General features: G+C 37.2%; 1 protein-coding gene across 2 annotated transcripts in view; it reads right to left on the bottom strand.

Moving 5' to 3' along the window:
• UBE2E3 (ubiquitin conjugating enzyme E2 E3) overlaps window positions 1-14,622 on the bottom strand; it is an 85,996-nt gene extending 71,374 nt beyond the window's left edge. The window contains exons 1-3 of one of the 2 annotated variants that reach the window (XM_007461222.1): window positions 14,462-14,622; window positions 13,042-13,260; window positions 11,221-11,271 (exon numbers count right to left, since the gene is read on the bottom strand). In XM_007461222.1, the coding sequence (XP_007461284.1) occupies window positions 11,221-11,271; window positions 13,042-13,235 (245 nt within the window). In that variant the 5' untranslated portion in view covers window positions 13,236-13,260; window positions 14,462-14,622. Of the gene's footprint in view, window positions 1-11,220; window positions 11,272-13,041; window positions 13,261-13,800; window positions 14,045-14,461 lie in introns of those variants that run through there. The other variant, XM_007461221.1, reaches the window with a different exon arrangement.
• Window positions 14,623-14,896: the final 274 nt, after the last annotated feature.

Genomic DNA, 14,896 nt, shown 5'->3' with positions numbered 1-14,896 from the left:
GTTTCCTGATAGAAAAGCTCACTACAACCTATAAAGCAGTTTTGTCAAAAGAAAAAGAGGGGGGCTATCAATCCTGAATATGAACAAGCCTCTTGACCTAACTCCAAATTTACAGGGAACACTGAACACAAAGAAAGATATTATACTATGACTAAGAATGCAATAAGCAAATCCAGACTTAGAAACTCAGTCCTTTTTCATTAAATAAATTGCAAAAACGAAAAAGAGAAAGACAAAAACAAAAAAAGAGAGAACTTATAGATTGGAAGATACATAAAAAACATCGACCAATCACAGTGTCTCTACTTTATTTGGATACTGATTCAAATTAGTTGTGAAGAAGGAAGGTAGACATCCCTGAGACATTTGTAAATTTGAACAATGACTGATTCAAGAATTTTGATATTTTTAGATGTGTTAATGACATTGTGGTTAAATTAAAAGAAGTCCTTACCTTTTGAAAATGCACACTGAAATAGCTGTTCTTTAAAAATGCAGATGAAATGATGTCTGAGATTTGCTTCAATGTAATATGGGAGGGTGAAATGGTTTGGTGTTATAAATGAAACAAAATTGGTCAAAGGTTGGTAACTATTGAAACTGGGTGAAGGCTACAAGGGTACTTATCACACCAGTCTGTTTACTTCTGTATATGTTTCAAGTTCTCCATAATAAGTTAATTTTAAAAAATTAAGAAACCTCAGCAGGAGGGAAAAGCGATCATTTGCAACATGTTTATTTTCAGGCTTATAAAAGAACAAAATGAATACTTGGGATAGTCCTCTAATGGATATGGGGATATTAAGCATCTGGGAGGATATAACAGAAATGTCTTAAAAAATTTTAAACAGACACTGATGTAAATAAAATAAAGAAAATCTAAAGGTGCACCAGTTAAAACCGTCACTGAATTCCACATGGGTCACATGCATCTAAGTTTGTGTTTAAACCCTTCAAATGCCAGATTTCCCCTCTTTGTGATAGCAGGTAGATTTACTACAAGCATTTACAAATCCAACAAATATTACCAATACGCTTAGAAACAAGAGTGTAACAAAAATAAAACCATAAAGCCAAGGCTTTATGATGCCCTCTATATTTTGTTGTTGCTACTGTTTAAATTGAGAAGACTACAGAAAGCGGTAGGAAGCCATAAAAAATGTGTAGCCACAATCTTCTGAGATTGATTCTCTTGGGGACCCTAAATAAATGGATTCTTGACTTACTAAAATTTAATGTAAAAAAATGATCCATTTGTAAAGGACCTGTAAGATGGTAAATGGCAAAACAAACTACAAATAACCACCCTCAGAAAGGGAACGAGTGGTGTTTATAAAAGCGAGTCCCATGGATATAAAGGGAGAATCATCATGATGATTTATAAGTAAAGGAAAATAAAATAAAAAGGTAACAAAATTCATGTTTCCCTAGGCCTTTCACTCAGACCAAAACATGTGGAGCTATACTCCCAAAAGCAATTTCAGACTAGAGATGTCTTTATTTTTCCCCAGACAAGCTAGAAGTTAAACAGAATGACAAAGTATATTTACTCTGGGACAGTGAAGTGGCAAAGAACTTCAGAATGGCAAAACTGGTCCAAATCCCTCCAAAACAGACAGACTAAATAAACCTTGGACAATGAATGAACAAGGCAATATGGCAACTCCTTTCAAAGTTTTATCTGTTGCAAATAACCATAAAATTAAAATAATTATTATTTACAACAAGGACCAAACAGGAGGCTGGGATTTTAAAAATTTAATAACTCTAGAAATTTGACCCTCCTGATATTACTTAAGGTTAATCACATCTTACTGACCATCACATCGAAAACAGGTGCTAAAAAAACAAGCTTACACTATTTCCTTTTATACCCTTATGAAACTGATGAAATGTCAACAGAAAGAAAAACCTGAAAGCTTTAGAATTTAATTTTAATACAGCATTTAGACAAGATGCAAGACACAGATTTGATTCATAAAACTCATTTAGTTTTATCAATCTAAAATGAACTATATCCACCTAGCAGGTCACACTGAAAACATTAGGTCTGTTTTGCTAAGTGGAACAGTTCCTCTTCCAGAGAGACTCCTAGGAAAAAACCAAATCTCCATACTATTATCTGGAAATATTTTTGTATAAATTCACAAGTTTAGGAAAAATAGTGTTTAAATAAACTATGAAACGATACAAAACAAGACAAAATTAAGAGGGATCTAATATAAAGCCAAATTTCTATAAAAAGTCAGATCTAGTACCAGTATTAAAAAATAATAAGTGCACATGTTGCTGAGAAATCAGCATTAAAATACTCCTAAAATCCTATGTGATTAGGACTTTTCTCCATAAAGCTAGAAATTCTTATCCATCGATTTTTTTCCAACTTCAAAGCAATTCATAAACATAGACCGCTTCACAATACCCCAGACAAAAAAGTAGAGGCAGATTTAAAGTCTCATTGCTTTGCCCAAAGAAAAGCCTTACACAAGGAACTACAAGCTAGAGAACAAAGATTTGCCTTTTCCATTACGATCGTATTAATCCCTGACCTTCTTCCTTACAAGGCAAGAGAATAACCAAGAAAGCTGGCAACTTGGGGAATGCTCCTTGAAAAGAAAATGCTTCTGAATGATTTAAAAAGAAGAAGAAGAAAAAAAAAAAAAAACAAACTCAAGGCATGCCTAGCACCCCCAAGCCAAAGAAGGCAACTCTTCTTTCTCCAACTCACCACCTGGACCTCACTTGCCAGGTTCTAAAACCATACAGTATTTTGGATCCTTCAAGAGACTATAAGCAAACAAATGGGATGTACTTACACTAAACATGCACCTACAAACCCTTAAACAACTCTGAATGCTTTTACCTGATTTCTCAAGCAGCAGTGTACAAAAGCAAAAGTGCTTACCTTCACGTAAAAAGTAAGCCTAAAGGGCTTCCCTGGTGGCGCAGTGGTTAAGAATCTGCCTGCCAATGCAGGGGACATGGGTTCAAGCCCTGGTCCAGGAAGATCCCACATGCTGTGGATCCCACATCCCATTTGTTGCGGAGCAACTAAACCCGTGCACCAGAACTATAGAGCCCGTGCTCTAGAGCCCATGAGCCACAACTACTGAGCCCACGTGCTGCATCTACTGAAGCCTGCACACCCGTGTTCTGCAACGAGAAGCCACCGCAATGAGAAGCCCACGCACCACAACGAAGAGCAGCCCCTGCTCCCCTCAACTGCGAGTAGCAATGAAGACCCAACACAGCCAAAAATAATAAATAAATAAATGTATTAAAAAAAAAAGTAAGCCTAAATTTTTGCCCTGGAGCTGTTATGTATATGCACTACATGTGTGACAACTCTCAGATTAGCTTTTGAAATCTTAACAAGAATGATACTTCAAAGGATTGTTTGGGAATTAAATAAAATAGCATATTAATAGGCACTATACTATGGAATCCAGTAGTGTCAGGCTGGGTGCTCACTTATTCATGAAGTATATATCCTTTGTATATAGGGAGAGAAATCGATTTCTCACTGAATATCCATATGCTCCCCGACATTTTCCAGCCACCCTGCAGTTGGTTGAGGCCATGTGATTAATTCATGCCTTACTTCCAGACCAAAGCACTTAACAGTTAGCCAGCACATGACCCTCTAGCTATCTTGCCTGGACACATGTTCCAAATGGCAGGGCTACAAGATGTAAGCTGCACAGATCTGAGCTGACACGTGGAAGAGCTAACCAGGAGAGTCCCTGGACCCGAAGAGGACTTCATACAAGTGAGACAAACGTTTATATGTTCATGTTATAAGCTTTCTAGGTTTGTTTGTTAACGCAACACAGCTTAGCAAAATTCAACGTCTCCTTTTACAGCCTAACTGCATTCAAATGCTAGACAAAATGCATACATAAAAATGGCAAGTCCTGAGCTTAGGTATTAAAGGATATCTTCCTTTCTGTGTAATTGTGCATATCCAGAATGAACAGAATGGTTAAAAGAGAATTCTGATAGCAAAGTAGAAAAGTAATCCAATGTACACAGAATAACTTAAAAAGAAACTGATACTTATAGTTTCACCTTAAGGAGAAAGAATTCTAAAATCAAGAGTCTAAACTTTTTTCTAGTTAAGCACACAAGTTATACAAAAAAAAAAAAAAAGCAACAGTACAAAAATAACAACTGAGAAACTAAAAACAGCTATCAGGAAACAGGTAAAAGAAAGAAAAGCTGAACAAGACTTTAAACACCCTTTCACCATGAGTAAAATAGCTGAAGTCACTTGTGATTGTAACAGAAGTATTATAGAGCCACAATTGCTTACCCGCAATTCTGGAATATCCCAAAAGCTCTAAAAATCAAAGATTAAAAAAAAGTAAGTGTGGAGAAAAATAATTTGGCAGCAACACCAAACATGAACTAACAAAAACTATCTGTAGTGTCTACTTATCCCGTTAATATGAACATTCATACAATTTGACTGTAGAAATATGAATGTGTTTGATTATGGAGTGCTTCTCCAGATCCCACTGGTGGTGTTACATAAAACACAACAAATATATCACATTCCCTTTCTAAAATCTTAAAATTTCCAAATTCTGAAACATTACTGGCCTCAAGAGTTTGAAATAAAGGACTGTGGACTTGTAACAATAATAGAAGTAAATAATCTCTGTATTGTCTTAATGATAAAAATAAAAATCAAATGAAGAGCATGGCTTTCTAACCTGTTTGTAGTTCAATCAACGTACTGAATCCAATTGACTTTTGATGACTTTCCAATGGTATTTCTACTTGATGATACTTCAATATTCCCAGTAGCACACAGATACAACCAGCCTAAAGCTAAATCATGAGAGGGTATAATTAACTAGAAGGAGACTAGTTAATTAAAAATACTGCTGTAAGCATTTCTGGCCTCAATAGACCATAATTTAGCAGGTACTCAAGGTAGCCATTCCTGTAGGTTCACATAAAAAAAACCAGACATGTATCAGATAACATAAGATAAACTATAGCACAAGAGTAGTGGGAGATGGGGACACCAACTCTGAGGAAGGTACAGGAGAATGTATTCAGTAGGCATCACTAGTAAGATAGGAAAACAGTAAAAAAAAAAAAACTATGTAAAAATTAAAGAGGCAAGGTACTGGAATAAAAATCTACAGCAGGATTTCTCAACCTCAGCACTACTGACATTTTATAGCCCAGATAAATCTTTGTTGGAGGGAGCTGACCTAGGCATTACAAGGTATTTAGCAGCATCCCTAACCTCTACTCGCTACATTATCAGTAGCAGCCCCTCTTCCCCCAGTTGTGAAAAGTCTCTAGGCACTGCCAATTGCCCCCTAGGCCAGGGTGGGGTGAGGGAATAAGAAGGCAAAAACTGCCCCCAGTTGAGAACTGAGGCAAGAGAAATATTAAAATTTTAAAGATGTTTATTCTTCTAGATTCTAAAATGCCAAATATACTTCCTGTTAAAAGCAGTATGGGAAGGGAAAAAAAACATTTTCTATTTCTCTAGATCTACAGGTGGTTTTATTCTGTTTTTAATCTTAATTTTGTAGGAAAGACCAGAATGGCAGATCAAGTTCTCCGTTATCAATCGGAGCGCCCGGCACTCTAAGGAACAATGACTTGTTGACTTTCTTATAACTAAACATATCCATCTGCTGTTACAGCAACTTATTCAAGGAGAGAATAAGGTACCAGTTGGTTATGTATAGAAAGGAACAAAACAATTTGAGTCTTGTATGCAGCAGCAAAGTAACCATGCAACTTTTTAAATGCACAGTTTTCACACACTTTCTAATTACATTATCTGCACTGAACTTAACAGATCCCTAATAAAAATGTGACCTTTAGATGGGGAAGAATATTATTTTCAATCACATCATTCTTTTGGAAAAAATTTTTAGTCACAACAGAACTGAGTCCTTCTGCTACACTGGCATATATGAGGGAAATAATTAGCTTTACTGTGAATCAATTTCCTTTTATAATAAAAATGGTAACAAAATACCTCTGAATAATCATATTAAAAATTACAATTATGAAAAAGTAAAGAATATATGGGATATATAATAGATTTTCTCCAATCCAAACTCATTGTTTTGCCTGGAATTTCTATTCCTGTCAATCTGACAGACTTCAACTTATTTATTAACTTAATAAATCTTCACATGAAAAGCACTGTGTGAAGACAGAAAAATGTTCAAGACAATCCTCCTTTCAAAGGAACACTAACTCTTGCAGAAGGTAGACAAACAAGTAAATAATTATAGTATATAGTATTAACATACTGGATTCATGTATTGATATTACAGCTGTGCTGAACCAACTATTAGCTTATTGAAAAATAAAACATTTAAAATTAACAGGAATGTCCAAGTACCAAGAAAAATCCTCATGATTTTTGAGGTCTATGCTGATGCCAAAATGTAATTAATTAATAATAAAATAAGAACTACCCTTGGTAGATGACCACAATAGAGTGAGATGGAAAACACCTTCAGTCAGAGTAGTTCTATACTTACCTATTTTACAAATCGAGCGTCCAACTGAGATTTAATTTTTATAAAAAGGCAATTGCAGGATTTTCTTTTTCAAGAGTTGAAAACAAAAGGACTAGATGATTAATGGCACAATTTTGTTTTATAAAATAGGGTACCTTCACATAGCACACACTGGCTAATATAAACTGGCTAATATTGTTGGTTAATAACAATAAAATGTATAAGTAAAAAAGAAAAAGCAATCTATCCATATGTGTGGGAGGGTTTAAAACCAAGTATTGTATAAGCACAACAAAGCTATGTAGATATCACATTATTTTGATCATGACCTGCCTTCATACACCAATTAGAGAAAGCTTCCAAAATCTCTCCTTAGATCAGAGAGAAGGAAAGAATGCTATGTTTAGGTAACGAGTAAACGATCAATTCAGAATCTAAATTTTACAAAAACATTGATATAATCTCATTCTCAATACAGTAAAACTACAAATCCCTACAGTGGAACATTTAAAAGGGAAACCATAACTATCACCATTATTTTAAAATTTTTTTATTATAATTTATTGGACAGTTAGAGCATTCTCTACTGAATTAAGTATCATTAACCTTATGCATATTCCTTTAAAGAGGATATACTATTTGTTCAGCTTTACCCAATGTTCTTAGGTTTATTTTCTTTTTTTACTCAAGTTCCAAGGAACTGCTTTCACTAACATCAAAAAAACAGCTGCCTGACATAGTCTCAATAAATAGGTGAGCAGCTGATTAAGATGAAATTACTCCTACAGTTGGATGCTGATGCACTGGAGAAAACGCCAGCAAGGGTGAAGGCATACTGCTATAAACTAGCTCTTTAACCATGCTACGGCCATTTTATTGACCAAGTTTACATTGTTAAAAAAATTTTAAACATATTAATTCTTCTAATCCTCACAACAAACTTATAAAGAGGGATATCATTTTAATCTTCATTATACAGATAAGAAACTGAAAGATAGAAATATTCCATACCTTATCTAAGTTAACATAGCTATTAAGTGCCAGAGCAGGGATTTGAACCCAGACAGTCCAGTCCAGCGAAGTTCTATCTTCCCTAGAAATGGTGCAAAGTGGTGGTAACCCTCAAAGGGAGATAGAGCTCATCCAGTTAGACAATTAGGCTTACAAATAAATCAGGGCTTGCCAACTTCTGGTTTAGAACTTAACTGCTTCTCTTAATTTTTTTTTTAGAAAGAAGGAAATGAGCAAAACTTGCAAGCATTAGTACCTACTTTCAGGTTTCGCATATTAATACTACAACTTGATACCGTCACACCTCCCTCCCAATAAGGTCTTTCCCACATTCAAAAACTATTTACAAATGTCCCTGAATACCTACTTTAACACAGATTCAATCTGAACATATTAAAGAATATTTTTGGAGAGTATTTTTCTACTTTCTCAGATATAGAAAGAATTAGAGGCTAAGTTCAAAATCCAGCACTTTTCTAAACTTCCGCCACCTGTCAAGTCCTGAGAGGACAAGGACACTCTTTGGATGGAACATAAATGCCTTAATAGCACATACAATTTCCCTTCATTCTCACTGGTGTATCAGCTGTTTATACTCTAATCTGGAATACAATAAAGAGTATGAATTGAAGGCACTAAATGTCATATCCCTATGTTTAGAATGCTTTGGCCTAAAGCACCTAAAAATTGAAATGCCATCAAATCACTGGAAATAACATTTTATCAAACTTTTATACTATTGGGAAAAGAAATATCAATACTATCAAAATGTATTCAAACATGTTTAAAGTGACACATTTAATTCAGTAATTAAGTCTATCCTATGATCACCCTCGGTGTATACATATTTGACACAGCTGTATAATAACTAAAAAGAATATTTTATTAATTAAACATAGGAAGGAATTTAAGAAAAATCTTAATCAAGTCTGAGTAAGTTTGGTTTTGTTGAGTTTTCTTGTATTCCATTCAACTTTTTCCTGAAGGTACACAGACATACTTTACATTTCTTCCCTGAGGAAGAATTAAATGTGTCACGTACTTTGATAAGCTTATAAAAATCATATTCAAAACCATAATGGAATTCTGATTAACTACACATTAAAGTCAAAAGAATTAGGTTTCATAGATTTCAGGCAATATGAATTCACATACTCTAGAATTTATTAATATAGAGTCCCATTTTTAATTAAGACAAAAATTAACAAATTTAAACTGTACGATCATCATAAAGCTAAAATTCTCACCAATGCACCTGTGAATTACAAGAACACCAGAAGTATGACACAAGGTAAAAATACAATACAAATTTTAAATTAGCTGTCAAATTCCTAAAATGCCTCCACTAAACACTCACTATTCCAAATTCCTGCTCAAGAACAAGGACTAGATGTTCCTCCACCCAAAAGAATCTGAAGACTTATAGAAAAACACATGAAACTATGTGGGTATTTTACTTGTCCAGCATATGAAGGAAGGCTGTCCCCAAGCTAATAAAAAAAACTTCTCCAGTCTCCTACTAAGACTCATATTTTCTGTTTTTTTTCTTTAATCACTCACACAGTCACAAAGAAACTCATACATAACAAGAAGCAGAGAACTGAAAGATGTCATTTGCAATAGTTGACAGTGATCACAAGTTGTGACAACGGAAAGCACAGATGCTGTTTCCAAGTTACTGCACACGGGCAAGCCCAAAGGTTCACTATTTCACTAGCCTAATCACTAAATGTGAAGCATTATTTCATGGACTGAAAGGAAATCTGGTAGATAAAGAGAAAAATAATAACAAGTTAAACTTTCTATCTCCAAGAAAGACTCTACTTCCTCTAAAATAATCATCAGTGACCTTGTGGAAACATTCCTGGGCTAAACATGTAGAGCACATTTCTTCAGCAACTGCAACACTAAGCTACTCCTCTGAGGGCATCTCACACATCTCTACTGGGTTTGCTAGATTTACACAAGAACACTAGTTTGTGTCATTTGCAGAAAATCAACAAAAACCTTTAAAAAAATGTTTGACCTTACATGCAATTTTAAAACATTTAAGACCTTTGAACTGATAGATCTTTACGTCTTTTACAATGAGAAATACCAGAATACACTCTGCCAAGTTAAGTGATTCTTCCAGAGAGCAAATTTAACTTGACCTCCCTAAATGGCTACAGATTTGACACACCATTTAGAAGCCTGAAGGGAAATACTTTGATTTATTTATTCTCTAAAGCAGTGCTGTTCAACAGAAATATAATGTGAGCCACAAATGTAATTTTAAATTGTCTAATAACCGTATTAAAATGGTAAAAAAAGAAATTAATTTTAAAACATTTTATGGAACCCAACGTATCAAAAATATTAATATTTCAACACGCAATAAATATTTTTCAGAAAATCAGTAAGCTATTTTACAAAAGTTCTTTTCTTCATACTAAGTTTTCAAAATCTGATGTGTATTCTACACTTACAGAACATCTCATTTTTGGACTACAACTGAAATGGTCAATAACCACAAGTGGTTAGTGGCTACATTACCGCACAGCGCAGCTCGTAAGCGCTACTTTGAGATCTGACATACCACTATGTTTAAAATTAGTCTACATTCATGTTTCCTTTTTGAACTGAAATGTCTGATTACAAGTATGAGCAAATAAGGATCAGATCACCTTATTGGGGGACCCACTTAACACACGTGATAAGAAGCAGTTGGATTATATCCTATTATATCTCAAGTAGACTTCAGAAATAGGTCTGATCATCACAAGTGAACACAACTTGTAGTAAAATATAGGTAAAACAAGAAAACATTTTCATATCAAACCACAACACTTCCTTATTTCTAGCAGCCACTCTTGTTCTTGAGCAGGTATCTCCATGCAAATCATCTAAAGACTGGTTTTCTAAGTTTGATTAAATTTGGAGGCCACTGTTGAAAAACTGAGCACTAAGTAAGAGGAATTTAAAAAAAGTTTTCAGGAAAAAAATTACCAACCAGTTACTTTTAATACACCTATACCAACCAACAATCTTAAATTATTCTACATGAGTTTCACTGAAATGACTTCTTCCCACAAATTCCAACTCATTCACTGCTTTTTATACACGAATTTCAAGTACTAAAATTACTAAGAATTTCCCCAAGTAATTAGGCCATTTAATTAAAATGTAAATAATTCCAGCAATGCATTCTCTAGAAAACAGCAACTAAAACCATTAGCTTAGCACGTAAAAAATTTGTCCTTAAGGCAAGTTACTGAATAAATCAAACAGAAACAACTATACTCTTGTTTACTGCATTTACATTTTGTAACACCACATTCAGCAATTTCTAAATTTGGAAGGTCAGTTCAGATTGCATACAAGCAGTAACTTTAAAGCTTAGCAAAATTTTAGAAGTTTCTGCAATATACTTCTGAATAAACACAGTATAGTACTATTACAGCAGAACAAAAATCAGCACTATTCATACTAATCCCAGCAAGAAGCACAAAATCATATTCGTAAGTCCAAAGTGTATGATACACGCTAAAAAGGTTTTTTTCCACCCAAATTTATTTAATTCACCCAAGACAATTTTTGTTTAATCCACTTGCAAAGCTGAAAAGAAACAAATGTAGCCTCTTCTGCAGCACACATATTCAAGGACAATACATGAATCTCTTGATATTTTTCCACAATTTGAAATAAAAACAAAATTGTTTCTTACCTGCAGTTAGGAGGAGGATCAAGGGTTATTTCAGCTAGCTCCTTCTGAATTCTGTTAGTGAAATGAGAACAGACAAAAAGGATTTGAGAGAGTCTACAGAATAACCGGGGAATTACACTGCCCTCTACCACCATGCAGTTAAATGCAAGGCTGGCTTCGCCTTCAGTAATGCTAACATGGCTGCTTCCTCTTTGTTCTCAGAGGCATAACCCAAATCCCTTAACAGAAACTTTGCAGCTTTTTTTCTCACTTGCTACTATAAATAAGTAAGACATTCACACCTGATTTGAGAACTAGCCCTCCACCAGTACTCAGTAAAGGATATAAAATGTATTTTAAAACACTTTTTACCAAAGAAATTCTCTTTTCAAGCTTATATGCAAATGAGACAAGAAGGGAGGAGGGAAAGCACTAGAATATTTGACAATGACTTCAAGTCACTTTTACCAAGGTAAGAGTTAACAAGCTACTGCAAGTGCACATTAATAATTTTGACAATATTTCATCTGTAAAAAAAAAAAAGTTTGAAATTTACAAATATTTTTACCAGTGAAAAACTTCCAAAGGATTCTGGCATTCTTATTTAACTGAATCTGTTTTCCCTGACCTTAAGTACAGCACTTAAATTAAATAAATTTGGGAGAAGAGATAATGACATCCCTGAGGTAAGAGGAAGAAACGCAGTCCTTATTTTATTCAAATTTAAAATGCTTTCAAAACTTAAGATGTGTCTAATATGTTCATCAACAAGATTACAACAAATTGAGAATTTTAAATTATCTCAAAGACTGCTGTTATTTCATAAATATTCTCGTTATTAATACTTTGATGTAACAGAGGCGAAAATCCACAGAACATCACTACAGAATGCCAACATTTGATCAGCTTTTATATTTTCTTTTTCTTTTGGTTGTGATCAACAAAAATCAATAAAATGTCGATATTGGTTAATGCTATAGAAGCATTTGATGTATAATTACTAGAAATCATGGGTATTCCACTACTACTACCACTGATGGAGTCCCATTGACAGTCTTTTTTTCACCATTACAGATAACATAAATCAACAAGAAACAAATGATCTTTCACTTATATCCAACAAAATATGTTTCTCCTGCTGTTGAGTATTAATGTGACAAGCATATCCACAAGTTTTAGAGTGAAGAGGAAAAATGACAAAGTTGTCACTCACCAAGTGCCACCTAAAATGTAAATGGCTACTTTTCAGTTTTATTTGCCCTCACAAGGACACAGAGCTATATAACCATAGCTTAATTACAAAAAGTAATACCTGGGATGCATGACTTAAAGTAATGTTTGCAAAACTTGAAAGCAGATTTGGAGCACAATTTTCAAATCTGCTTTCGAATATAGCCAAGGCCTTGAATTTACAAATTTTCTAGCAAACATGACCATTTCTGATCATTAAGTTTCATGAAGAGACACTGCTGATCTAAGTGTCAATTTCAAGGAAGCCGAATATGACTCATAAAAAGGAAACATCCTCAATGTACCAGCTAATTTGGGTTCACCAAATTTTCCTTGCCAATTCCTTAAACAATCTGTCAGATGTTAGTCCAATCTCTGCTCAAGGACACTCTCACTGAAGTCACCAAAGTACAGAACGAGTTTGCTTAAAAGTCTAATTCTAGGGAGGTGGATTATATGCCACCTAAAGAATGACAACTCATTCAAGTCCAAATAAAACTGAGCGCAAAGGAAATGTTTTCGAACTATTGCTACTGATATAAAACGAACAAAAGCGTCCAGCCATTTGGAAGACAACCTGACAACATGCTTAATCCTTTTTTTACACATTACCTTTTAGCACTAGTGGATAACTTAGCAGTGGTTTTGCTAGAGAGTTTGGTGTTTTTCTTCTGCTGGGTGGCAGAAGGTTTTCTTTCTTCTTGTTCTTCAGGCTCTGGAGCGGCTGGGTCTCGCTGGTCCGCATCTGAACTACCACTGCTGGTGCTGGGGCTCTCATCATCGGACCTTTGCCGATCACTGGACATCTTGGTGAAGTTATTTCTTGGAAAACTTTTAAAGAGAAAAGGGGGAAATAAAGGAAATGTAAGTCTAAGAAATAAGCCAACAGCATTTTCTTCTCTTAATCTTCACCTAAAATCATATTTTAATGAAAACGCTTCAAAAGTGTTCACACATCTCATCGTACAGGAAGGTTACAGGGGAGGTGATGTGTCTCACAACGGCAGCGTTCAGGGCTTTACCGAACTCAAGTTAGAAAACCCACTCACATTTTTTTCCCATCCCTTGGACAATCTATCAATTGTCTACTTTCTCAGAAGGCAAGAAACAGATTTGCCAGGGAACTTAGGCAACGAGCATTAATAACATATGACACACTGTAAATAACAGATCTCGCTGAAAAATGTTTAAAAGTCACTAATAATGTCTAAATATTTACACACTGACATTGGTCAAAGCTACCAAATTCCCTTTCCGAAAGGAAAACATACCCTATTAATAGCCCATATGCTTATTTAAGGTGGCGATTCCTCCTCTGAGCCCGTAAGCCTTTAAATACAACACTTAACGAATTTTAAAAAATCAACTAACAAGCTGCTCTGGCCGTTTTCACGGCCAGCAGAGAAGATTCATCCTGCCAAGACCGAGCTGCCACCCTGGGAAAAGCAGAATTCAAACTGCACCTTCTGCAAAGCTCCCGGTGCCATCAAGGTTCCTCGCTCAATTTTTACATCACGGACCGACATTTTGTCCAAAATAACGAAAAAAAAATTTTCAGAGGGAAAACAAACAAACAAACAAAGCCCCAAGAAGTGCAACAAATTTCCGCGGCCGCCCGCCCGGCCCGCTCGCGCGCCGCTACGATGTGGGGGAGGGAGAGAGAAAAAAACCCTTCCTTAAGGAAATGGAGGCAGCTGGGGGGGGGGAAAGGGGGGGGAGGGAAAAAAAGAAGCCGAGGAGGCTCTGGCCGGGGAGTGTGGAACATTGAAAGTCGGAGGGGGTTGTGCAGTGCCGGGCTCCGGCCGGAGGGTGGCGCCGCCCAGCGCCTTCGGAAAAAAGCGGGGGGGTGGGAGCTCGGCTGGGCGAGGGCGCGAGCTCCCGGCGAGGCGTAGGGGACGCGGGAGACCCCCGCGCACTGTGGCCTCCCGCCGCCGCCCCGCTCGGCTCCTCCCGGCCGCGCAGTCAGCAAGTTCCGAGGCGAGCGCGGGGGGAGGGGAGGGCGCGGCGGCGCGCGTGCTCGCTCGCTGCTTGCCTGGCGGAGGGGCGCGCGCCGCCGGCGCCCAGCGGGCGCGAGCTGTTCCCGCGCGCTCCCGCGCGCTCTCTCCGCGCCTCCCTTCACCCGGGGGGCGCACGCGTCCGCCCGCGCGCGGCCAGGACAAAGAGCGCGGCGGGGACCCGGCGGGCTGCCCCCTGACGCCCTTGGCCGCGGAGCCGGTACCGGAGAAGGCAGGGGCGCGGGCGCCGTCTCGCGGGGCCGCTGTGCCGCGGGGTGGCTTCCGGCCTGAGCCCGCCTCCGGAGCGAGGCTGCCCATTGGACTACCCGCCCCCGCAGGCTGGGGCCAGGGTCATCCTCGGGGCTGGCCGCATCTCTTCTCCCTACACACGAGCCAGCGTGGTCCACGGGGCCCCCACGCCTGGGCCAGGGCCCGGGGCGCGTGGCCGGGAGCCCCCCGCTGCCCTGGAAGAC

This window comes from Lipotes vexillifer, unplaced genomic scaffold (genome assembly GCF_000442215.2).
Source record: "Lipotes vexillifer unplaced genomic scaffold, Lipotes_vexillifer_v1.1 scaffold57, whole genome shotgun sequence".
NCBI classification, from domain to species: domain Eukaryota; kingdom Metazoa; phylum Chordata; class Mammalia; order Artiodactyla; family Lipotidae; genus Lipotes; species Lipotes vexillifer.
Note: the sequence above shows the minus strand (reverse complement) of the source record. Positions and strands in the feature narration are given on the sequence as shown.